This window comes from Bombus vosnesenskii, unplaced genomic scaffold, assembly GCF_011952255.1.
Source record: "Bombus vosnesenskii isolate JDL3184/JDL3185 unplaced genomic scaffold, Bvos_JDL3184-5_v1.1 scf7180000013304, whole genome shotgun sequence".
Classification (NCBI taxonomy): domain Eukaryota; kingdom Metazoa; phylum Arthropoda; class Insecta; order Hymenoptera; family Apidae; genus Bombus; species Bombus vosnesenskii.
Window position 1 is genome coordinate 619810 of NW_022882953.1, and position 26529 is coordinate 646338.

The window sequence follows — 26529 nt, forward strand, 5'->3', positions numbered from 1 at the left end:
ACCGGTGAACATAAATCAGAGGACCATTGAGGCAAAGTTGGCACAGGCTATCCGCTAGAAAGTCGACGACGGATGGAGGGATGCTTTATCTCGTTTCGAAGACGACCACCGGCTGCGAATTTTCGGCACGCGGCTGTGTGTATCATTGCGAAAACTGGTTCGCGCGAAACAGACGGCCGCCGTAGTCTAAGCAACAAAAGATCGTTCTCCTTCGAGCAACCGGCTGCCTGTTAGAAAAAAAGATGGAAATCGGAGAAGAAAAGATGGTCCCTGATTGTACAACGAGAATGAACAGAGAACACGTATCCTTCGTGAAACGAAGGATTATCGTTCAAGGATCCACTCGCAGGCTTCGATCATTGTACGGATTAATGCGAATCGAAATCACGCCGGAAGATCGTCTTACGGGTTGAATTTTTTGCGAAGGCGAATGTAAATCAAGGGTGATTCGGGTTTTTTGATTCTTCGCTCTTGCGAGATGATTTTTGAACTCTGATGTGTATATTCGCGTATAGAAGAATACGTAGAATGATTTCTGCTATATTCCATAAAATAGTGTTTTGCTATTTATTGTCACTGAAAATTCAATGCATCTTTCTAAGTTATGAAAACATATATTAATTTAATTTATTGTGAAGCGAGACGGATGACTCTTAAGAATAGAAATCCAAAGACTTAATTAGAAGATTTTTAAGAAATTAAATTCAAATTCTCGAAATCTTAACTTACATTACTATGACTTTTAATTCGCCGTATAGTGCGAAAATTTGTGGCTATTTTCTCGATTGTTAGTTGGGAATCGGAGAAGTGTATGTAGATATAAAGCTTGCGAAGATAGCGATTGATATTCCATGAATTTTAATAAAACTCTAGCGTTAAATGTGTTTTAATATTTAAATGCAATGATAGTGCAATATTTAAATATATCGAAGTCAATCTTTTGTGTCACAATTCTCTTACTTTAATATGAAATAAAGTATTTCGTTAGCGAAAGGCATGATGCTAGAGGTATACGTTTGAGGGTGCAAATCAGAAACAGTAGAAGACATCTCGAGCTCGTTCTCGGTGTTACGTAACAAAAAATCATGCTGATACAGTCGGAAAGTATGAGTAGTTCTAACAGTTATGATCTCAGTTACACGCGTACATGTACTTCAGATAACTTACTTGTGTGGTACCGTTACAGACAAAATTAACTTAAAAAGGGCATTGTAAAAACGTCTTATACATTGCATAAAGTTACATTTCTCATAAAAAAATAACGGAAGGAAGACGAGAAATTGAAAATCGACAAAGAATGCTGAGAAATATAAAAGAATTAAAAAAAAAGAACAATGGTGTCGACAGCTTGACAAATCAGTGAAGTGCGAAAGCGACAGAGGACCAACGAACCGATGTCACTCCCCCCCGCTACTTTTACTGTCAGAGGAACTTGTATACCAGTACATTCATTCCGTAATTTCTAGTTTTATTTTCCGATTCTCTCTCCAATCATTTACACGTGCACATATGTACATATGTGTCGAACACAATCACGCTCTCATTTACACGAACGGAGACATGTACTTGCAAACTGTATATAGCTTGCGTCTGCCTCTCATATCTTTATTACTATCTAAGTAATATTAATATCTATCTAAACTCATTATCGCGGCTTTCATCGAAAAACGAAACACGCGAAACTACAGCGACCAACTAAATACACAATTATCTCTCAGTTTCTTTGTTGTCGCGTAATTATGTACACGAAGGAAATAAACCAACAGCTGAGAAAAGAAAATCCTGGCCGCTTTTCCTCTCGTATCTATAATATCGATCAATTTTCTTCTTTCTTTCATTGCCAAAAAGGTTCACGTCCCTGAATGTTTGTTCCATTGTGTATAAATTACACGTTTTACGTAGAGGATACTCGTAGATCTGCCAATACGCTACTCGACATCTATCTTTCACTCCCCCCCTTGCCTCGTATAGGTACAGTAATAATTAATAATCATTTATAATAATATAATATATATATCTATAAAAAGCATCTTAACAATAGTGACTGTGAACCGGTGCGTGGAGGATTCAGTGTGAGGATTCAATTCGATTCGTGAGCCTGTCGGGACTCGATTCGCCTTGCTATCCAATATAAACGAGAAACTCCATTTTTCTCCCTTCTGACGATCTCTTTCTATTTCTTTCTCCCCTTATATCTTTTCCTTTGCCCACCCTAAAAACCTTGGAGTAGCGTTTTTCCTTGGGTAGAAGCGTCGAACCGAGATAAAGTACAGGATGGCTTTTCTACAAGTATTATGTCTACGTACCCCTAAAGACTCCACTAGGACGCGTGGCCGACATTAGCCGCGGCAGTGTTTCCAAGGGATGCGAAGTGCGTATATTTGTTGCGGTGATTTTGAACAAAAACAGCATTCGAGCTGGACGTTTCTGACATCATATCGATATCATCCTCCTCCTCTCCGTGAATGGTGTCACTGCTTGGGCTACGACTTAATGGTGAGTCACTGATGCTATTTGACTGAGAATGTGGTCTGCACTGAGACTGCATACCGGTTGACATAGATAAGTCTTCTGGTTCTGTTTGCTCTGGTAGATCCACAGGAATATCAGCTAAATTCAGTGGTATGGGCATAGAATTGCCGATGACAGGACTTGCTAATTGATTATTTAACTGCTGCACAGGCCTAACTGAAGAACTTGTTTTTCTGCTGACCAATGATGATGCTTCGGCTTCCTCTACTTCTACGTCGATATCAATGTCGATATCCTCATCTAAATCGTCGCTTGCCAAGGACGGAGAGGCAACCTGTGTCCTCGTTACTTGTCCAGAGTTGATACTGGTGCCACACTTGTGATGTATCAGGTGGTGCCTTCGTCGGAATCGCATCTGGCAGTGTTCGCATTCGAACGGTTTCTCGCCCTTGTGGATCAGTAGATGAGCTTTCAGTTGATTTGAGTCACTGAACTTGGCTGAACATAACTCGCACGCGTATGGACGTTCACCAGTGTGCACGCGCAAGTGGCGACGCAGGTTGGCTACTTGGACGAATTGGCGATCACAGTGGCTGCAGTGGTAAGGCTTCTCGCCCGTGTGAAGTCGCATGTGGGTCTTTAGATGATGGTCCCGCGTGAATCTGCATTACAAATGTAATGATTTCCTTCTTAATTTTGGAAGATTTGACTCTGGATCCTTTAATTGGATATTTGGAAGTTAAATGCACTTTGCTAAAAGGTGAAAGGATACGGTAAGTATAGGATAAATGTAGTATATTGCGTTTGTAAAAATATAGAAAAATTTTGATGTAGGATAGTATGTTGAAAGGGTTCAATCTTTGGTCAATGGAATAAATACTGTACACCTCAAAGCTGGTATCTTGACTTTTATCTGTATCGTTTCCAGATACGTGTCAAATGGAAATATTGCGCCCGCAGATTTGCATGTTCAGAATTCTGAATAAGGAATAGTAGCACAAAGTAAACACGAGGCGAAGAAATAAGCAATGTACATCAATGGGAAAGAATTCACGATGAGTTTTAATTTTTCAATGTCTTTAAGCTTATTTCGTTTTTATTAAATCATGCAAAAGCTAACTAACGTTATGTTATCTCAAATAGATACGAATGGGATTCTATTCACTGAATAACACTGATCTAATGTCATATATTCATTATACATTAATATCATTACTGAGCATCGTACAAAAATTGATATTTTTGAAACAACTTGAAAATCAAGTGAGAAATTTATATTAAGATATATAACCACGGAAAACATTTCCAAGAAAATGTTATCGTACTACGTTCTTGTCATTTTAATTTTCTTAGTAATGAAATCTTTATTCTTGCTTTCTGTCGTGCGTCATTGATGACGCAGTACGAGACACATTAACACGATTGCTTAACTTGTTTCACTAAAAATAAGACCTTCGCACGTGATATTTTATATCTTATATTTGATATCAATGCCAGTCAACATTTTAACATATCGAGATCACCATCATCCAGAGATTCTATTGCGTAACAAAAGTTACAATTTTGCGATGATATGAAGTGCTTCGATTGTTACATAAAAAATGTATAGTCCTAGTTAAAAAGATATGACCTTAGAAAAAAAATTACTTTCAGGGCAGAAATTCATAACATTCGTTATTACAAACCAATCAATTTTATTCTGATATAATTTTTTATATCGATGAGAGAAACTATATAAGATGTTAAGTAATCTAAAATGAATTTAATACTCATATCAAAATACGTATGAAGAACAATCATTCTCTTCCTAAACTCACCTTTTGTGACATTCCGGACACTCGAAAGGTTTCTCACCGGTGTGGGTGCGTTCGTGGTTTTGCAGCACGTGCTTATAGCCAAACGATCTGGAGCACACTCCACAGGTGAACACCTTGTCCCTTCCGTCTTTGCCCGCATCGGGACTGATTGAGCTTGGTGGGCTTAAAGGCGCTGAGCCCTCTAACGGTTGCTGTACAGTATCCACTTTCGACTTTTGCGATTTCCTCTTGGTCGTCTGACCTCTCTTCGTGATTTTATCACCACTACTAGTTACTACGCTGTTAATATTGTTATTGTTATTTGTGACGCCATTATTGGCGCGTTTGGACGTAGATTTACTGCTCAACGCGGGTGATACAGATCCTGGTGAGTGGTGAAGCGGTGACGGAGGTGAGGATGCGGTGGGTGGAGCCCAACCACTGAATAAAGTCTGGTGGTGTCCGTACAGAGACGGGCTGGAGGCTAATGTCGCGTGCAACGACACGGGAATCCCTGCAGCCATCAGAGCTGCTGTTCTACTTGCAGCTAGCAATTGCTGAGGTGTGAGTATAGATAAACCTGGCGCTGTGTTACCCATTCCAGGGAACATCACTTGCGACGTGTTGTTCAACGGTGACGACAATGGTTGCTTCTCCGATTCTTGCTTCATGTCGAGGTGCTGCCCGGCTGCAAGTCCTGAAATATTATTGTTGTGCTAATATTGGTGTAAAATTTCGTCAATTTTTACAAATATGGATTTAATATGTAACATTATGACCATAACTGATATTGATATGAATATGGTCTATGTTTAATTTTGAGAAATGTTTTCGCGACCTTTCGTTTGTATTATACGATTCATTAGCAAAAGAGGAAAATTTGTTGAATGGTAATTGATTACAAAACGAGATAATTACGTATTATAACAGAGAAAGTTGAATATTAGTACTGAACACTGACAAAAATAATTCTGCTTTAGTTAGGACATATAGACTTTCAAGTGTTTCTTATTTCTACACTATCAATGTTACAAGAGCTTCAAAAAAGGCATACACAAACATTGACCTTCATTTTAGATAACTACTACATTAACCAATAATCATGAAATTCCTGTCAACTATCATTTCCTACACTTCTCTCATAATATATCAAATAAATGGATAAAACGAATTTAAAAATGTCAGTTTTGATTTTCGATTGAAAATATTGATTTTATAAAATACGAATACAAGATAGCTATCTTCCTAGCAATAAAAATTAAAAAAAGGTCGACTTCTGGATACAGATTTTCGCAAGTTGCCTGGCGTTCTGACGAATAGCGTGGCGTTTCACAACAAATCGCGTGGTGTGGCCCGCTGGCTACGAGAGACGCGAATACGATGCGCGAAAAAGGACGAGCGTTTGTACGTGTACGGAATCGTACGACGATCTTTTCTCCCGCGTGCTCCACAGTGTGTCTGTATTTTCCTCCTTGTCACTCCCTCGCAGCCCTCCCACACACGTTCCTCACACGTGAGCGAGAAGCACGGTCCTCCTCCATTCACTCACACTCTCGTACGGCGGCGGTTCATTCATAAGCCTCGACTTCCCACCCACGTCACCGCGATGTACCCGCCTCTCTTCGACTTGAGGCCAACGACTCTGTGAAAGTGCAGGCCGTGCCTGCATTCTACGAACATCTCCACGTGGTTTTCCGCGTACACGTCGGATTTTCCACGTTTTTTCTTTCGCGTACAAATGGAATTCTCGCGGATTTCCGTGTAAAAACTGAATTTCGAAGAATTTTCAGTGTAGGAATTTCTTGGCGTGAAAAGCATGTTTTTTTTTGGAAGATCTTAGAGTAGAAATCTCTAAAAACGAACGTCTTGGGGTTTTGGCATAAAAATTGAATTTCAAAGAATTCAAGTAGAAAACCAAATTTGTGGAAGTTATCACATAGAAATTAAATTTTTGGGAATATTCAACGTCGAAGAATTTTTCCTACAGGGAACGAAGTTCTTTCGAAGTTCTCACGTAGAAATTGCATTTTGAAGATTTTTCACAGAAACCGTACTTTCAGGACTTTTCATATAGAAATTGTATTTTTGGAGGTGTTTCTACGAAGAAATCTAATTTTTTCGAGGTATGAAATGTATACGGTCGTATAAGAACTCGGAGTTTCATTGTTTATAGAGAATCGTGTTTTCTGCTTAAGAAACAGTGATATTGGAACTCTGTTTTTGAATGTTAAAAAATAAAGATTCTTAGCATATTCGTCTTTTAAAATAAAGCAATTTAAGTGAAGAAGATATTACGAAAGATAATTTTAACATCCTCGAAAAAAAAAAAGAGAGCAACCCTCGTATTAGGGTTACACCTTCCGATGATTGCTTATTCGCGTGATTGGCAAGGCTCGACGAGGTAATTGAATTAATAAGAGGCTCGCTTTACGAAATTAGCGGATGCAAGAGATATTATGATAACGACGAAATAATAATTCGATGGTGCATTTACATCGGAGAGTGATCGTTTTCCTTCGAAGTTTTACTTCTTATTCGCAGAAGGAATAAATCGACATCGGGACTTAAATCGTAATTATTCGAAGACTTCTGTCTAACTGGCCACTTGCAATCTACATGCAAGATGAGACGAAGTTTAATTTAAGGAAACAATGAATCAATCGGCCATGGCGGTTCAGCCCGCCACTTACTAATTAATGGACCGTTTAGAAGGGGAACTGTAATGAGACCCAGTTGAATCAATAAGGGCGAGTAAGATCTATTCTCTTTTCTTCTCTTACCCTAAAACTTCCCTTAACGTGGCCTAAGATTCTTACAGCCTACAATCGCCGTTTCCCGGCAACACGACGAGAAGTACCGCCCCGCTCGCATCCCTACCCTAATTGGTCGCAACCCCAATATTCCATTCCGAATCCCTTTCCCTTAGGTCCGAATAAAAATTTCTTCTTCGCTGCCAGCCTCCTTTACTTCTGAACATGGAACGTAATCTCAATAAAGACTGAAAAATACATGGAATATATATTTATAAAATCTGGTCGATTCTATAAATAAAGTAGTATGTAGTTTTCTGTTAGACCATTATCTTAATTTGATTTTAATAGAATTTGAATTCTACTTAGCGACCTTTTAGCTATTCAGAGGCTGATCAAGTTCATAAATCGGAGAATAGAAAAATGTGATGATAATTACAAACACTATTTCATAAAATTTTCCTTCAAAGGTACAATAATCTTTTTATTTTCTTGCAACAAATAAAGTTAAAAGAAAGTAATTTATTTTTTAAGAAGTTCAATACCAAGTTTGATTATACATAATCGAATATCAAAATATTCAAATGTACATGATTCTTGGGCAATTTTTTTTCTTACACCAGTCTGTTTATCTTTCTACATATTCATTAAGCAATGACGAATGGCGTTGACGTTATATATATATTATGAAAGATAGTACGTGAATTATGGAACCTACAGGAAACTACTTCTAAGAATAAATTAAATAAATGAAGAAATATACGAAACTGTTTGCCGTATATGGTAACCGAATAATGATGCTATAAATAAGTCCGTTTCATTTCCTTTAAGTTCCTTTCATTAACAGAATCATACACTTCTCATAATATTTTCTGTACAACATAGGATTTATATTATAGATTAGTCAATCATACCTATTTCACGAGATCATACATCGAGTAATAGCAACAAGAAATCACATATTATTCTATTAACAATGATTTTTTCATACTTCTATCTAACTTAAGAATTTTGTACAGGACAATGAGATTGGCTAAAGAAAATACAATTGGTTAAAGACTAACCTCAAGATCATACTTCGATTAATCGAAACGAGGAATCGCATATTACTACATTACTGATTACAGACTCTTTCATAGAAACACATGATTGCCTAAAGAAAGTGCAAAGATCAACTTTCGACTAATCGAAACAAGAAGTCACGTATATATATATATATCCGTATAACAACAATTCTTCTAAATTATTTCTACAAATCTAAAAAATTTCTTAAAAATAGAAGAAATATAATTATGTACGTTAAAATAATAAGCAAAGATTAATAAGATATCAATTCTATTCAAAATATCATTTATCTAACAAACTTACATGCGAATGACCGTTAGCTAATCGAATGTCGATTCGATTCAATCTGATTCTGTAACTAAAACGCGTTAGTCGAATGCGCAACACAAGTTGGCGCGCGCGCGTAGAGAAAATATACCGTTGCACTTTGTTTATAACCTAGAAAACGTGTTCACAACGGACGCCGGCGGTGCACTTCACGTTTTCGAGCATTTTCGTTGCAATCACACGGTGGCATGGTTATTTTCGGACGACGGTTGCAACCGCGAAACTCGTCGAGTCTCATTTTCCTAAAGCGAGCTCTCCTCTCCCTTCCGTCGAGCAATTTCACGTCTTCCTGGCTTATTGATGTTTACAATGTGTCACAACACGACTGTGTCGCCGCGAGCACTTTTAGACTTTGGCGGTATGCCAGTTTGTCGTTAACATGTCCCTTAAGCTAGAAAAACTTTATTCATTCGTCTTTTTTCACGATTGTATCCACTTCGTGGAACATGATAAATGCATAATGCGATTGTGTAACTGCACGTCTCTTTCGGTACAAAACAAAGAAAAAGTGGTATCACCTTGGCCGTGTGTCAAAACAAACGCGAAATGAGAAACTGCGAATGCCTTTTGTTTTCGACCGGATGTGACGCGTGTTATACGCGATGAAACTCGTATTTATGAAACATTTAGATTGGGAATTGGCTTGTGCGGAAGATGAAATAAACGTTGGTGTCGATTGCAATATCTTTCCAAATTGGAAATTCTACCACAAACATTAACCTTTTCATAGCCACAATTGAAATTTTTGTCAAATAATAAGAGTCAGTATAAAGCATTAGATAGAACATATGTCTATTTTAGTAAAACCGATTTAGTCTTTTTATTGTGTGAATTGGTAAATAGAAATAGTAAGGGTTATAGTTTTTATGTAGAAAGTATCTTTGAAAATTAATATTTGTCAAATTTAATCCTTGTTTTTCTATATGATATATATATATATATATATATATATATATATACATATATATATGATATATATATGTGATAGTTATACAAATAGTCGAAATCATACGTGTGATTTTAACTGCTGACGAAAATAGTTTTTACAAAAAGTGAAAGGGTTGATGGAAGATTGTGTGTTAAATAGTGCAGCACAGAGTACTGGGCCTATTGACAAGTGGGAATTCATACCTGCATTAATCTGCGCCTCTTGAAGATAAGACAGTGCCATTCTATGATCCGTGTTACGTGTTTTCACTATGACACTCCATCCACTTCTGTACACAATGCGCGAACACTTCCGACGATAGCAGAGAACGAGATGTATAGACGAACGCTTATACGTATAACCTAACAAACAGCGACACTGCACAAACAAAGAGCGTGGTCGAATGAAACGAATGGATCGTTTCAAAATGTTGTTCCTGTTTCCAATATTTCTTCAAAACCAATTCTTCCTTTCGTCTCGGAGTCAAGGCAGTTAAACGCGGAAAAGCGGCGCGAGAGATCACCGAAATTTTATTCATCGAACTTATATCAAATATAATGATATATTTGTCTTGATGACTGTCGTGTCTGTCGACGTTCTCGACAAAACTGGCGCGTGTCTCGCGGAACCGAACGTCCTAAAAGAAATGAAGAGCAAAAAAAAAGGAGGAAAACAAGAACAGAAGAGAAAACAAGGTATGTAAAAACGTGATACTACTCTACTATAAACAACAAATGTCGCCGTCCGACTACAAGGAACGACGACAACCAACGACGTTACTCTGGGCTGACCTAACCCAATACTAACTGACAATCGAGTCGCGCTCTCTGTAGTCAAACATCCCCCACCGCCTTACTTCCAGCCTCCCCACTACCTCCTGTTCCCCCTACTATTCACAGACTTTTCTACCCTCTCGAATAGCAACCCTAGATGCGCGAGTCGCACCAAACGTGCCTCTTTGGGGGATAAGGCAAGCCTAACGCGTGTTAGACGAAGATACATAGAATGGAAGACGTAAAGGGTAGCGTGAGAGAAAAGATATACACTTGGAATACGTACTCGGTGAAATGATGGACGAGGATAGAACGTTGCATAGAAAGAGAACGTTATATTAGAGCGTTAGATTCAGAAAGAGAAAGGAATAGAGTAAACGAGAAACGAGACAGGGTGAACCTGCGACCGTGATCTTTAAGGGTGGGAGTAGTTCGGAAGTGTAGGGAAGACTGTATATTTCTCTGTCGTGTCAGGATGGACGAGTACGGCCACAGAAGGCGCGTAATTGGTGAAACCTGTGCGCGAAGAGGTAGGGAGTGGACGTAACATGAAGGAGAGGGAGCAAACAGAACGCAACGATATTCTGCAACTGTAAACGTCCTTACCTCCTTCGGATTGAGGGTTGCAAGAACGACAAAAAAAACAGGTGGAAGGGTATAAAAGGAGATTGTTACAAAAGGTGACCTTTTTCCTGCGTGATAACCATTCTCTTGATGCATATTTTAGCTTTCCTTTTTGTCATACAGAGTCGTTTGAAAAGGAAAGTTCTTCTTGTTTATCTTTCCATATTTACTTTCGTTCAACCTAGAAAATTGTTATTTTTATTCTTTTTTTATGGGAAGCATATTTTTGGTTATTTTGTTCTTTTGCGATTAATTGTGCCTTTTGTGATATTTTTGGTAAAAATGTTGCAAATCTTATGTATGATAAACATTTTTGACGTTATTATTATATATCAACAATATATACAGAATGTTCAAAAGGGATACAAAAGCGATAACAAAACTTCTAACAACTTGAACATATTCGTGTTTTTATTATTTCACGAAACCATGCATATACGAGATAATGTATCCAAATATATAAAAAATATTTATAATTATATAATTAAACAATTTAGTGGTGTATTTCGAAAATAGCGAATATCTGCCCTTTTCTGAGGTACGGGCTAGTGCTTTAAGGGATTAAAAGGGATTGTATGTTTTATTGCCATTTTTCGAACCTTGTAACACCCTAGTCATTATTACCTGATATTCATAAATCATATATCGTTCTGTGTTTATGTTAAATACTGGTGACAAGGATCGCATCGTTAGATATGGTTTGGTTACAAATTTAGGCATCTCATTAAATATTTACAAAAATAATTAACTTATACCTGTATTATATAGTTGATTCCCGATTTAATCGATTACATAGATTTTTATTAAGGCGAGGTAAGTGACCACTAGGTCAAAATCTGATTTTACTGTAACAGACAAATTTAAATTAAAACAGCAGAGAATATCGATTTTTTTGAAAAAGAAAATTATAATAATTATAACGATTCTGTTCATTAACAACCGATAAATGACAATTACTTGAGTATATATTAGTTTATCACAGCTAAGTTAAGCGTCGATCTACTGTACCAATAAAAAAAAAGTCGAGAATGAGAGAAAAAAGAGAAAAAGGTTTCTCTAACCGATAAAAAAGAAATAAACAAAAATTCTCGTTATTCGCTCGTTCACGGTTTCTCGACAGGCTTTCCACGTAGCGTGTCTCTTTCAACAATCAAACGCGCGCCGTGAACAATACAATTTACCCAAGCGACGCGACTCGACGCGACGGTGCGCGCCGGTGTCGCAAACGAAACGCCGGGGATTTCTCGTTGCTCGCGACTTCCGTCCAACGATAACGTGCATCGTACAAACGCACAATGGTCCAGAAAGCACAGAGATCCTACTGTTTTCCGAAAAAACGAATTCTGTCGAAACACACCCCTCTCTTTCCGCGCTCGAGCACCGCTACCCCCAGGGTTGGGGTTTTTTCTTTCTTTTTTTCTCTCGGGGGTGAAAAGTACGAGACACGCGTGCACTCTCCTTCTCTCACCTGCCCGTGTCGAGCGCGTGCCTGCATCCAGAAACTTACGGGGCCACAGCACACGCTCGTGCGCGATAAAAAACTAGGAAGAATGCCCTTTCTGTATAGGCGCGGCCTTTCAGGTGTGTTTACGTGTGTATGTTTAGCGTGTATATATGTTCGACGCTGTGTAAGTATGTTTGATACGTGTACGTTCGCGGGAGCACGCTCTCCATCCTGTCAGTTTGTTGTCGTCCTCTGGATAGAGACGGAGATTCGAGATATACTAAGGGTTGGAAAGGGAAGAGGGCCAGTAGTGTGTTCCGATCGAAAGACGGAATCACGATACGCAGTCGACGAATTAACAGAGACTTCTCTTTCTTTTTTTCATGATTTGTTCATCTTTTAAGGGGGATGTATAGCATTTTTTTCTTGGATGTGGTTATTGGTGTTGGGTGGGATGTTTGAATATGCGTTGTAGAATTGTTAGGTCGAAGATGGAGATGGAAATTGTATCGGAATGGGAATATACAGTAGTTGTGACCGAATCGATTGCTACTGTTTTTATGTTGGGGTGAAATGATCTCCGTACAGTATTTTTAGATTATCTGTGTTTTTATGTTGCTATACAACAGAAAGCGAATGGATTGATTTTGCGTGTGTGATGGTATATATAGGAATGTGGAATGTAGAAAGTGAGGGTTAATTTAATACCATTTGTATGTTTTGTATTGTAGAAGTTTCGATAAGGTATATTATTTTTTAAAAATATAGAAAATAGAAAGTGCAACAGATACGTTACATCGCAACGTAGATCTAGAGAATACGATTGTTTCTTATAATTATAGATACTTGCATCGATTCCTCTATTCTTAGTATCGTTGCTAATGGACGGAGACACGAAGCAGACTTTATCCGCAAATAGCGTTAAATACCTTAATTCCTGAAACAGGCTACATAAAATAGTAACGAGAAGACTATCGAGCAAACTTTTGGAATATTTCTCCATGCTCGAATTTAATGGGACGAATTTCACAGAATTCAGCGATGTGAATTGACTAAAAGGAAATTGCAAATGAAAGCTTGCGTTGATACCTAGTAGGATTAAATAAGAGAAAAGACGAGGAGAAAAAATGAGAGAAAATTAAAGATTCTTCATTCTACCTTCGAATATTTCAAATTTCTTAGCACCGAAATATTATGTCATTTTTATAATGGTAAAAACAATGAGAACAAATAGAGAAAAGATGCTGTTTAGACATTTAGATACGGTATTGGATGCGATGAATAACTATTTACAGTGGCCGAATTGTTTGTAATTATTAGGATGCCTAAGCTTTTGACGTCTGATGAAAAGGGTAAACTCTTAACCTGATGCGTCGGCCTTGTAATCCTTCCGGAAATACCTGCTGTGCACGTTACTCCGTGAATCGATACAAAGCGAAGAGCAAAGCTACTGCGCGCTGTGATGATTACAACCGTATCATGACTTCTTCTTGTACTGTGTTTGACTTCTACCGTAGTTCACTGCTGGCGCCTAAAGGCGCGTAGTAAATTTATGCTTGTGATACTGAACAAAATTGCTTTTTTGATATTGTTGACGTTTATAGATGCTTAATATTTTATCTACCATAATTCCAGCAAATCTCATTTGAATCAGATGTAAGTGAATGATAATTGAACGATTTCACATTCATTAGTCATATATTATTAATATATTATTAAATATGTTTTTTTTATTTATTAAAATTTACAATCAATTCTCGCATTGAGAATTTTCAGTAATTATTTAAATATGTTTATTTCACAATTATTTTTATTTTATATTCTTAAAGTAAAAAATTGGGGTCATAAAAAGATCAGAGAAATTACATGAAAACATCAAGTAACAAATGATTCATGTTCTGATTCTGTGGAAATCGCAGTACATGTTTCTCAGCTTTAACCTTCACCATTTTAACGTTTTTTCCAATACATTTTGCCAAAAACTCTCTCATAGAACCAAACAACTAATACAAAAACTCCGAATTGGTTCATTGTATAATAGGAAAGGTAGAGAATTTGGAAGATCCTAAGGTAAACACTATAAAAAAAAGAAATATATTTCAAAATGGAACAGCGATTGGTCAATATTTCGTTGGCAATAAAACGAAAGCAGGGCTGTTGAACCGTTCACTAAGTATGAATATACTACACCAAATGTCAAACGTAGTTAGGGCACCCTGATTCCAACCTTCGAGTACGTTTTACTATCCTAAAGTTCATTACTAATAAAGGACTGTATACATGGATGGATGCTTGGTAGAGTACTTCGGGGAAAGCACGTTGGTGATAAATACGAGAAACACGAAGAGGAACGTAGAACGAGAGAGCGCATTATACCTGGTAATTAAAATTACGAGAATTGCTCTACTTTTCCGTAAGTAATGGCCAGTAAAAGTGTAAGGACCTTTTTCTCTCATCAGGAAATTTTCGAGGGCGCGCCAGTTTTGCCGTGTTCAGGATGAACTAAAAATATTGGGGGTTGTTCACACTTTTATAATTTTACGAGTGCAAATTATCAGGTATGAAAACATTTGGGGCTTAGGGTCTTCAAAACGACAGTTTTCGATGGACAAAAGGTGATCCTTCATTTCTGTTTATTTGACATACGTAAAACGATATTGAATTCTTGAAATAATTCTTCCATTTGGTGACGGTCGACTATATTGCACACATTTCTTCCACAAGAAAGGCACCTTTACGAATAACGGCCAGCTTTCCGTTTTAAAACTTCCTAAAAATTTTAAAGATGTGACTTTCTTCGTTTTTGTTTCCGCCAAATAAACCTGTAGTTCCATTCTTGCCACTTAGACACTTGATAGTTTCCGTTTGGTTACTTTGAAACTTCTAATTATACTTATGATTACATTCTGCGAGGATCTGTTTTTTACTTTGATTTCTTATTGGTACTCTGTAATAATTTTATTACTAACGGTATATGCATATGTAATGTTTTTCTGCATTTATGAGAAATGTAAATGTCCAGCAATGCACAGAACGCGCAATACGCAGAGTACTCGTTGTAAGTAAGCGTTTAATAGATAAAACGGTTTTTAAATAATATTTAATACATACAATTGTTTTGCTACTGAATCAACGATAAAATTGATGAACCAAGAAGATACTAAAGAGCCTTCATTGTCACGAAAGACCCATCGGATATTTACGTTGTAAAGTCATAAGAAGCTTTGCGTTTGATACTTGGCAATAAAAAAACTGCAGTGTAGTTTACAGGCCCCTTTTAAGAGGATTTCTTCTGTGCCCGTGGCGATTGATTCTTTATTTACTTGCATTGTGCAATCGTTGAGATTGATGCATTCGATCGGATATATCTTTGTAATTTTATTATGATTGCGATTTTATTGAAGTAGAAAGAAAGATATATATCGAATATACAGGGGCACGTACAATACTTACGATATTCGTATGATCGTTGAATGACTTGAGTTAGAAAGTCTATGAGACGTGTATAAAACGATAGCGAAAATATAAGTTATTTATTTCTTATTTATAATGTAATATAATAATTACATGAATAATTTTCTTTTATCTTTTAGTTCTTCTTCTTAGGTTCTGGTATTTCTTCTCAATGTGTTGCGTAGACAAAGCGACACGTTCGACTAAATACCCGTTAATGCGCAGCTCGATGTTCTCCAAAAATATCTGCTCCGTTTGTCGTGGCATAATATAAACAAACTAGTCTCCCGTCTACCTAATCTCGATAATCCAACGAGCTGGGTGAAAGCAACGTACACTTCGTCTCCGATAAGGGATAAAAATACGCAGTGTCTTCTTCCTTATTCTTCCGTTCAGATTTTTATATACATATGTATACCAGAAACAACATACCTTGTTTGCTACACTTCTTAAAGATAAGACGCGCTTGCGTAATATTTAAATTCTATTGAGGCATTGTAGTATTGTGGAATAATCATAAGAAACAACTTGCTATGTATGAAATCTGTGATGGGGAGATGTCTTGGTGGAGAAATTCAATTAGTCATTGCTCATCAGCTGCGGCTTAGTTACGAGTTAGCTGCGAGTTAGTTAGTCGTTGGTCATTAGTTGTCGAGTTGTTGAAAATTATGAGTTATGACTTGTGAGTTGTGAATTGTGACTTGTGAGTTGTGAATTGTGACTTGTGAGTTGTCACTCAGAAGTTGAGTAGTTGTACAAATTTAGTTGTTTTAGTCGCATTACATTACTACATTAAGCTCTAATTAAATGAAATAATCATCGTTTTTCTGTTTCAATTACTGTAAACAAATCCATCCATCAAATAAAATAGAGTCACTATAGTAATGCGTTTGTGTGTTATAATATTATATTATGTATAGTATTTTTGTATTTGGCTTATAATTCTTTACTAGGGATAATCTTTGGCAGATTAAATATCAAGAATAAAAAATATCGAGATAATTAAAAATCAAGAGTTAGTGCGAGAAAAACACAAAAATAATTATCTTTCTCTGGTTTCAATAAATTCCTCTCTGAAGAGATTAAATATGTCAAGATTTTTATTGCTCGGCATACTTCGTTAGAATTTACTGCAATTTTCTAGAATTATACAAAAAATATCACCACACTCATCCTTCACAACTGTTGCAAAAGAAAGTGAACGAACTTGTAGAAACTATCAAAGTTAAGCATCGTGTTTCCCGAAGAAACGGTTCGACTGGTTTTTGCGAGCGCTTTTTCACGTCGAAAACGGAAGTTCTAACGGAAAGTGGGATACTAGTGCTGGTCCAATTTATGCAAACCAATCTACCTTGAAATCTGTCCATTGTCAGATCGGAACCGCTTTACATAGGTAGCAGTGCTACAGATTAAATCGATATCTTGATCTGTGGTTGACGAGCAACCGTTGGTCATGGTTTCATCACAAAGAACTTTACGAGTCAGTTCGAGAATTTTCCGTTGCATTTCTCGAGTGGACTTTTCTTTTTCTCCTCGATCGTGACCGTTACGACAGATAAGAATCGCAGACCTAAACTTTTTCCATGTATTTAAATATGTCATGTGGGATAATTGAAACCCCACTATTTCGCCTTCTTAATGTGGTAACGTCGATTCGAAAGCGATTCGAATCTTCGAACGCTCATCTGCCCTAAGAAAAATTCGTTGTTGTATTTCTTTCAAAGAAGTATCTTTTCGTTTCTGTAACGACTCTTTGCAACGGTCAGAAAGCACCTGTATTTTTTGTGTATGATCTAAAAACTTGTATTGCATGAAATTTGCATTCTTTCACTCGGCTTCCACAAAGGAAGATTGAACGTTGCAATAGGAATTGAAGTTTGGGTGAAGCGATTAGAATGTTTAATTAGAGATACATGACACGTGTATTGAACTTCTGATATTTGGATCCTTACTACTATCTATCTTACATAAACTGTGTGCTAAAGGATATATACCTCTGTTTGTCTAATAAAAGCTTTGTCCCAAGTGATTGCTAAAGGCTATGAATGGTTCGTGCGATATGAAATACGTTGGCTCTTTATCTTACACCGACATTTTATTGGCTCATAAAAGAAAGAGTTATAATTGATTACAGTTCCTGATTTTGATCTAGAAATCTAACTACTTTAGTCCATAATTAATGAGATGGATTCTATGAATTCCTACAAGATTCTATTTTTATGACAATTTGGCAAGTAGATATCGTTAGTTAATGTGTAATTTAATGACTATTAGTATACATATAACTGATTATACCATCTTTTGTCAATTTCTGAATATTTCTGTTCGCATGATAAAATAACCATCGTATCGTTAAAGGATAATAGTTGTTATACTATGATTACTAAATAAACTGTCCAGGAGAAACTCGGTGACACACTGATAAACTACAATATATGTATACTAGTATGTAAATGAAATAAAAGCTAAAAAATACATTATAAGTAAGTACATGAATACGTACCCTGTTGAGACAAATTTTCAATCACTGCAATTGGATACTTCTCCAAGCACGAAGAACGACACAGTGAAGTCCAGTTAAAACTATTCACTCGAATAAATATTTAAGAATGGACTAATGGGAGTTCATTGATAAACCGCATGTTTGATAAAGTAAAAAGTTGACAATTAGGGAGACGGGCTAAAGTCCCAGGTCGAGAATTGTTGTCAACGGTGGACGCAACAATTGCGTTTTTATAATGAGAAATAGGCGTCACAATGTGTTTACTTGAACCTTAGATACCAAGATAGGAGCGTGTGTATCGTACACACAGAATTCTTCGCTATCTTCTTATTATCGATCAAATAATATTTAGCACAACCTCATTAGAGAGTCGTCTAATCATTTGGTTCCGATGCCGCCTAATGACTGGACCTAATAATACCGATCCCGTATTAATTTCGTGTTCATCTACCGAGGAACATGTGGTGTGCGAATAGACTCGAGGAGACGAGACTGGACACACCAGCTGGTCTAGGAAGAGCGTCCTAGCTTTCATTTTTTCGCAGAGCCATCTATTTTGTCCTTGAATTAGGCGTAAATTAGCCCTGTTGCAATTTTCGAATGTTTTCGTTTAATATCGCTTTAATCTTTGAGAGTCTTTAACGTTTACCTGTTAAAAAGACCTTTAACCGGTTATTGAAACGAGAAATCACATTAATTATTAGCCATGATTCTTTCATATTTTCTACAAATTTCTAAAGGTGCGAGCAATTAAATATTCGTATCAAAGGTGAAACTGCAGCGTTTCGTACTGAAGTATGAAAGTTTCGTTATATTTCTTCATATATGTCGTCATATTACTGTATTGTATTGCCATGGTATTGTATTCCTTCTGTTCATTAAAAAATGATGGTACGATTTCAAAGAACGAAGTTATACAAGATTTAGTAGAAGCAAGTATAGAAAAGGGAATAGGAAGTAGTAATAAGAACTTAAGGTCCAAAGGTAAAGCGTAACTATATAGTGATATGAAACTACCTTTGATAAGAGAATAGAATACAAGAAAGGGGTGAAATAAGAAAGTTTCAAACAGAAAGTTTCTTACGAAAGAATCATTGAGTCGACGCAGAAAAGAGAAAAGGAAGAAGCTACTTGTATTTCGTTCCTCCTAGTATCTGGTATCATCCAGTAGTTAAATGGAATATACTGATCATTAAATTGAAGCTATCGTAGCAATCGAATAAAACTCACAATTTGTGGTCTTTCATGATTTATCTTTTTCCAAATAGATAATTTGACTTACGTCAACTACAAACTTACTTGTTTTATTGTTACTCTTATGTCATTCTTAAATAGCTTAAATTTTAACCAATTGCTTGTAAATATTTTCTTATAACCAAAGAGTACAAAAAGAATCAAAAAAGAGTAGAAAAAGGTATCTACGAAGTCCAAGATATCTTCGTGTTCAGGCATCCTCGGTATATCGATGCCTCGAGCATCCACAAAAGAATTATTCCGTGCTGGTTTACGCGGTGTGGCATCGTTCTTTAAGCGGATAGACGCACCCTAAATTTTTTCTTCAATTCTCGAAGATCCCTTCGTCTTTCCTCGCGTCCACTCGCGACTTCCGATTAACCGGGGATCTGTTCTATATGAAAGACGGGTCAGGGGGATGAAGGTACGCGAAAAGGTCGCATAAGGTATCCAGAAACGTAACAGTTGACCGGAGCACACCTGGCCACAGATCCATCGATCTGGATTGGGTTTTAACGCGACGAGACCGTTGGTCAGTTCTGTCGTTTCGTTGCCACGAATTTGTTCAGAAGGAAGGCAAACAAAATTGTAAATACGTAGTCGGAGTTGTTCGAAAGAAGCATTTGGGTTTTATAGAAAGAGATTTGAGTTTTAGGAAACGATCTGTCTACTATAGGGAATATCGTAAACAGTTTCGATTGTCAAAAGTTAGCTGCCACGAATTCATTAAGAAACGATCTACCTGCCATGGATATCGGGTAAACAGTTTCGATCGTCAAGTTATTAATAATCAGTTGGATTCGTTGGTGCTTCAAGTCGATGATGCGTCACTGTCCAATTAACATCGAAACTTTGTATGAACTGGGTGCCCTAATCAAACTGTTTGAAATTACAATCGGGCTGTTGTTTTCCATATTAGAGTTCACGACGCTAGACTTGTAACTAACTGTCTTATCATCCGTACACAGCGTGTAGAAAACATCAATGAAACGGACGAGTCTCCTGGGAACGATTCAGTTTTATAGACAATTTTTTTGTCGCAATCAAAAAGGAATCGAAAACTTATTTTTCCATGGCACTTCTCTGCCTCTATGTTTACATCTTTTTCTCATAGATTTTTCTGTACACGAGCATTTACCCTCGTCGGTAGAAAGCACTCACCGAAACGGACTATTTTCACCCGGAAACGTATGCAAGACGGAAAGAAGTACGATTAGAATCGTGCAGCCCTCTCTTCTTCTCTCCTCCCTGCTCCAGATCTGTCTCTCTCTCTTCTTTCCGGGGTAACGTGCTTCTGCGTAACAAGGGCCTAACAGAGCTGTCAATCCGTCGATAAATTGAATGGAGGACCTAAAACCACCCTACATTTTCTATCGTCCTTCACCCCCTTTCATCTCTCTGTACCGCGTGCTCTTACACCCCATCGGCGGTGGTGGCGGCGACCCGAGGCTCTCGCACGATATTTTTTTTTCTCTTCTCTTCGTAACAAAAACGTCTGTCTCTGCGTTTGACGTGTGATTCGGCTACCCCTGGCGAAGAGATTTAAGGAAGCAGAAAAGTGACCGAACGCGAACTGATGCGGTGGCATCGTTCCGAGGGAATCAGCCGGATCCATCGGTACGTTGGACGATTTTCAATTTTAATTGTTACCAGTGGCTACACAAGTATCTGAATATGTATACAAACTTTCTATTAGTATATATTGCGCGTGTAATAGGACGAAAGATTTTGAGATTTCATTGATACAACGAGAGAAGATAATCGTGGTTATATTGGTGAAATTTAGAACGTATGTGAAAATGTATATGGAAGTTACAAGATATTTGTTACAGATATACGCTTCAATCAATTGTTCATCGCATTAGTAAGCCACGATATCCAGCGAGATTATCTTTAATTGCAGATTTAAGGCCATTATTCATCGCGCGAATCATTAAACGTAGTATTACAAATTGTGAAATTTTTTTCAGTAATACAAGACTATATATATGTTTCGCAGGGATCACAAAAAAGTAGTTTTAAACAGTCGATCATCCATTACATTAACGAGCTTCAATATTATAATGAGACTACCTTTAATATTTATTATATTCTTAAGATGGCTGTTCGTGTTAAATACCAATTTTTTACTAAATATATACGTATTTGTAATAAATATCTCGTAACTCTCATATATATTTCCAGAAGTGTTCAAATGCTTTCGTAAGCCACATAAATTCTAACGAATCATCGTCGAACGAGTTTTCCTCTCATTCGTTCCTTCACTACCGCCGCCATCGCAGCTGTAACGCGACTCGCACGAATTAGTCGTTGGCGTGGCACGAATAAAGCGATCTCGCTCTCCATTCCCCTTTCTTTTTACCTTACCCTTCGGAAATATTGGTCAAACCTGCCCCACCAGGGAGGGTGATGGAGCAACGGGGGTGGAAGGCAGGGTGCTGAAGGGTGCAGATCCTAAAGAGCAACCCCTGCACACGAGCCCGCACCCCGCCTCGAATTACTCACCAGCCTTCCCTTTACCATCCCGATTTTACCCGAAAAATCCAAAAACGAGGGGATTTGTTCGTGTGTGCGGAAGGAGCATTGCGTGGGGTCGTTGCCTACCTCTTCGTCTCTTTCTCGCTGCCCTGCACTCTGCAACCCCCATCAGGGACCAACAGTTCCTCTCGTAACTGGGGCTCTTTCTCTCCTGCAAGTTATTTCGGATACGAACTCGCTATCGATGACTCTTTTTCAACGTGATCGCGAACTTACGTGGGGTAAGTATATGTATCGTTCGATAAGGAAATCGAGAATGTTTTTCCTTTTGCAGGATTCTATGGTATGTGGAGAATAGCGTAGAAATAGAGGTTGGAAGATAAAGGGGATGGAAAAGATGTGTCGATTTTAATTTTTCCAGATTTAGTTGAAACTTCTCTTCGAGTAAGTAGATACAGAAGTATTCAGGGTTTATAGGCCAGCTGGTCACATACAACATATAATATAACTTAACGTAATTACAAATTAAAAATGTTTTTCTCATAAAACTGGTTTGAATATCTTATTAAAATTATAGTTTTGCTTAAAACTATTACCCTGACAAGTTAAATGGAAATCGGTGAGGATTAAATCTGAAGCAGACCAAATTAAAATCTTCCTAACACTTTTGTTGCAAACTGTACACTTTTTACTGTGATCAATCACATATTTTACCGCCATTCAAAAGTTTATCGAACACCAATTAGCGTCAATATGACGCATCGTTCCATAAACACCACAACCTTCTTCCATCGACACCTGTATACCATCTTCATTATCATACTCATCATGCTCGTACAAGATTAAATTCTATGAGCTTTCCAACGATAGTCGACACGAAATTATGCAGTGCCTTTATTCATTCCCATTGACTTACGCCCACGGTACAATAAATTAGATTCCATAGTGGTTTCGTTCTGGCGTTTACTTGGATTTATGCGCCATTAACATAAGACAGGTGCGTGTCTCGTTGCGCAGAGGCCCCTTCGAAACTATCGTATATTTTCATCGAGAATTAATAACACGTCTCCGTAAGATTTCAATGTTAGCAACGTCGAAAAGTCTTGACAAGGTGCAATCGCATCGTCGTGGTCTTTAACGACTTAATCGGTGGTATCGTTTCGCATGATCGATGCTTTCACCCGCAGCGAAACGGTGTCACTTGTGTGGTCCACCCTTGCGTTTTTATCCGCTTGCACTGTTCGTCTTCCCATCGTCTTTTTCTCTTCCTTTTCGCATGGTTTCTTTGGCAGGCTGCCGCATTGTCGCACATCCATGGGAAGAATGTGAACCCGCGGACGAAACTGGCATGGTCGATTTAATTTCTCGCTGATTTGGAGTTTCGAAAGGCCTACGTGACCAGGCTCGGGCTTTCGACTTTGTAACGAATTCGCGCGGAATCGACCTCTCCGAATTCGAATTCGAGGAATCGTCAGTGGAATTTGTGGAAATGATAGGACAGAATTTTAGTAGCTTTTCTTATTTTCTGTTTATTTATTTCGCGTATTGATATTGTACGGTAGTATTAATATCATAGTATTGTCGATATTTGTTAATTCGAAGGATCGTTGGTAGAATTTGTGGGAATGATAAGATAATATTTTGTTGGCTGAATATAACGTTATATAAAAAAATATAATTAATATCGCATTATTAATTTTGGTATAACGATGTCTGAGAAGTGCAAAGATTTAATATTTATCATTGAATACGTCTTCTTAAACAAATATTCCAGAGTTTGTCCTATCGATGATAGAAAAATGAATATATAGAACTTTGCAGTTTGCAAAGAGATCCATAAATATAACGTTTTAAAAATGAAGAGAGCAGTAGAAATAAATATTTAATATGAAAACCAAGAAGCTCAATTTCAACGTAAAGAAAAAGAAAAAAAGTTGTAAATACGAAGAATGGCATGATATACATTTACGCATTTATCGGGTGTAACGTTGATAAAATTAACCGGTTGAATGGACATCAATGAGCCTCGTCTACTTCACTTTCCACTTTTTTTAATTTCAACGATTTCAATGACTGACGGCTTTAGAACGAAGCTTTGGAAACGAGAGAAAAAGAGGGACACGCAAAAATTGACTTTCGAGGGAACTCTATTATTAAGTTGGATCGGACAATGTTGGTGTAGTTGCGCGAGACAAGTTGTCACTGTCACAGTGTTGCATAGATCGTCAAAGATTCAGCAAGTAGGAGAGGAAAAAAGTATTTGAATATGTTGGAATTGGAGCGGGGACTGGCAAAACGAGTTCGATCCCGGCGATCTCTTCGCCTTTGGATGACTTTTATTGAAGAGAGAATCGACATTCGTTATTTCAACGTTCTTCGAAATGGGAACATATCCAAGTGGGAAAAAAATGTTTTTTCCATTTATTCTATTCGATTCAACTTCGATCAGCTTTAGTTATAAGACTTTAAGCAGTTAAGATCATCAAGTCTAATCTGCAAAACATTCGTGAGATCTTCTTCGATTGATGAAAAAGGAATGTCATTGTCAAAATCATTTTTCTAGGGCAAAACATCCAATACAAAACCCTCTCGAAACCATTCTTTAGACGCTATAAAAACCACGTAGAGAGTCTACTCGACGAGAATAACGTTGACAGAAGCAACGACAGAGCCTCGAGGTACAAAAGTAGAATGCGAAGGTGTGGAGGACCAAGCCCCGGAATCCTCCGAGACCAGCATTTGTCAGTGTCCATTAGTTAGGCTGGCAGGATGACGTTTAACGCGACACAACGCTAAAGAGTTGTGTATTTGCGAAGTTAAATGAGCCTTGCACCGTGGGCGACGATTGTGCAGCTGCGAGAGTCGGTTGCCTCTTCTTTCCCTTTCTCTTCATCATCGTCGCGAGAAGAGGCGCCTCTTGAGGTGTGCCCATGCGAGAAAACTGTTAAGCATCAAAGGTATCAAGTGGAAGAAAACCAAAAGGCAAGTTCACCGGGCATAGCTCTTTCGGCGTTTATAAATAAAAGTTACTTCCACGGAGTGCATGGCCACTTTCTTCACTTTAAGCATCGTTGAAAGGGAAATGGCAGGTCGATTGAAAGAAATTGTTCGTGCAGCGCATAATAGAAGTTCGATATGTTCGCAACTGAGACTTTGTGGTATTTTGATTTTTCAATTGCTAGCTGTTCAAGCAGTTGAAAGGTTTCTTAAGCTTAAGGAAAATATAGAAGAATTGTTACTGACATGACATTTTCTGATCGAGATCTTTTTTCAAATATCGCGGGTCTTTACATTTGTTGAAACGAGTGCAGGATTAACGCGTGAACGTCCAAACATTGCAGAGGAGATAAAAATTGTTCGAAGTGAAATTGTCTTAAAGGGAAGACGAGTTCTGAGATATTTGATTATTTGGAAAATTCGTAACGGTTGATACATTTTATTGCGAATTTAATGAAATCGATGATGATTTACCCGTCAGTTCCAATGACAAGTTTAAAAAGTTCTCCAGTTCTTTAACCTCCCTCGAACCGACAAATCGACTTCGATTCTCAAAAACTGGCAACAAATCGGCCAATATTCGTCATACACGTTAACAGACACATATCAGCATACTATACGCGAACGACGAGTCTTGGTTTCCGCATCGTCAGTTCGGAGCTGAAATTCGATCGTGCAGGGGCTACCAGATAAAACATGAAACGCGTTTCTTTTCGAACGACAGAGAAGAACAATATACATGGTGAGAGGGACGGCGTTCCTCAAACGTTGGATCCTCTAAGCAGCTACACGTTGTCGGCCCTTCCCATTCACCGACTCATCCTCCGAGTCGTTTCTGTCGTGCAGCCGGTGCACACACGCGCGCACCCGACGATCCACGCGACCAGCAACAGGCTGTCGACGTTTCTTTCCCTCCTCCAGGATCCCGTGGCCGTATACTCGTGCCGATGGATCATTTTATTGCGTTCGTGCTCTCGGAAGCAGAAAGCCGCTGGTTCTGTGCACGCCACCGGTTATCGGCTCTTTCTCTTCATCCTCTTCTTTCTTATATGGGTTTATTCTTTTTTTTCTTCCTCTCTTCCCTCTCCTTCCTCTCCTTCGACTATGTACGTAGTAAGACGGCGCTTATGTCGCGTGAACACTCTCTGTTTTCACGAATGGGACAGGATAGGACAGGATGGGATGAGATGGGTTTTCTGGAGACAGGATGAACTTCAAACGAGCCGGACCATGCTACTTTCCCATCAGGAAGAAGTCGAGTGGCCGTATGGATCTCGTCGAAATGGCTGATTTTTTCGGCAGACCAACTTTCAAGAAACTTACCGGGTCTTTTATAATCTTATGGTAGGCGAAGGAGCCAGTATGCTTTCAGAGAACTCGTTTCGAGTTCTTGCTTTTGGTATCTGATGATCTTTCGTTGGATTTTCGAAAGAGATTGTTTCTGATGATGAAAACGGTATGGATTACCGTTCAATAGACTTACGATGATTCTATCAAAGGTGGTTTGAGTTAATTTAATTAATGTTGATAGCTTTAATTGCAATGTTGGAATCTATTCGTTCTATTCATTGAATTATCGTATTACGCGGATATATTTCTGTTTCTATCAAATTTTCTCAATAATGAAAAGTCGAATAATCGTAAGACACGAAAGTTTGCAGAAACTACACGAAGTCACTGCTGAAG

The 26529-nt window shown here is 37.9% G+C and overlaps 1 protein-coding gene across 3 annotated transcripts; it reads right to left on the reverse strand.

The window, feature by feature from the left end:
- Nucleotides 1-1476: 1476 nt before the first annotated feature.
- LOC117234289 (protein krueppel-like) lies at nucleotides 1477-10149 on the reverse strand. 3 transcript variants are annotated; one of them, XM_033495352.1, is made up of 3 exons: nucleotides 9542-10149; nucleotides 4290-4956; nucleotides 1477-3134 (listed from the first exon to the last, which is right to left on the reverse strand). In XM_033495352.1, the coding sequence occupies exons 1-3, from the start codon at nucleotides 9579-9581 to the stop codon at nucleotides 2321-2323; spliced, it is 1521 nt and encodes a 506-aa protein (XP_033351243.1). In that variant the 5' UTR covers nucleotides 9582-10149; the 3' UTR covers nucleotides 1477-2320. The 3 variants fall into 3 exon arrangements, with proteins under 3 accessions (XP_033351243.1, XP_033351242.1, XP_033351244.1); XM_033495351.1 differs by having other exon boundaries at nucleotides 4290-4965; XM_033495353.1 differs by lacking the exon at nucleotides 9542-10149 and adding an exon at nucleotides 8387-9245 and having other exon boundaries at nucleotides 4290-4965.
- Between the last annotated feature and the right edge of the window lie 16380 nt (nucleotides 10150-26529).

What these genes read in the sequence shown, in the direction of transcription:
- LOC117234289 (XM_033495351.1), bottom strand. Translation starts at nt 9,581, where the DNA reads ATGGCACTGTCTTATCTTCAAGAGGCGCAGATTAATGCAG. An exon ending in AGAGGCGCAGATTAATGCAG is followed by an intron (nt 4,966 to 9,541) that starts GTATGAATTCCC and finishes ATAATATTTCAG; the next exon opens with GACTTGCAGCCGGGCAGCAC. An exon ending in TGTCCGGAATGTCACAAAAG is followed by an intron (nt 3,135 to 4,289) that starts GTGAGTTTAGGA and finishes TTTGTAATGCAG; the next exon opens with ATTCACGCGGGACCATCATC.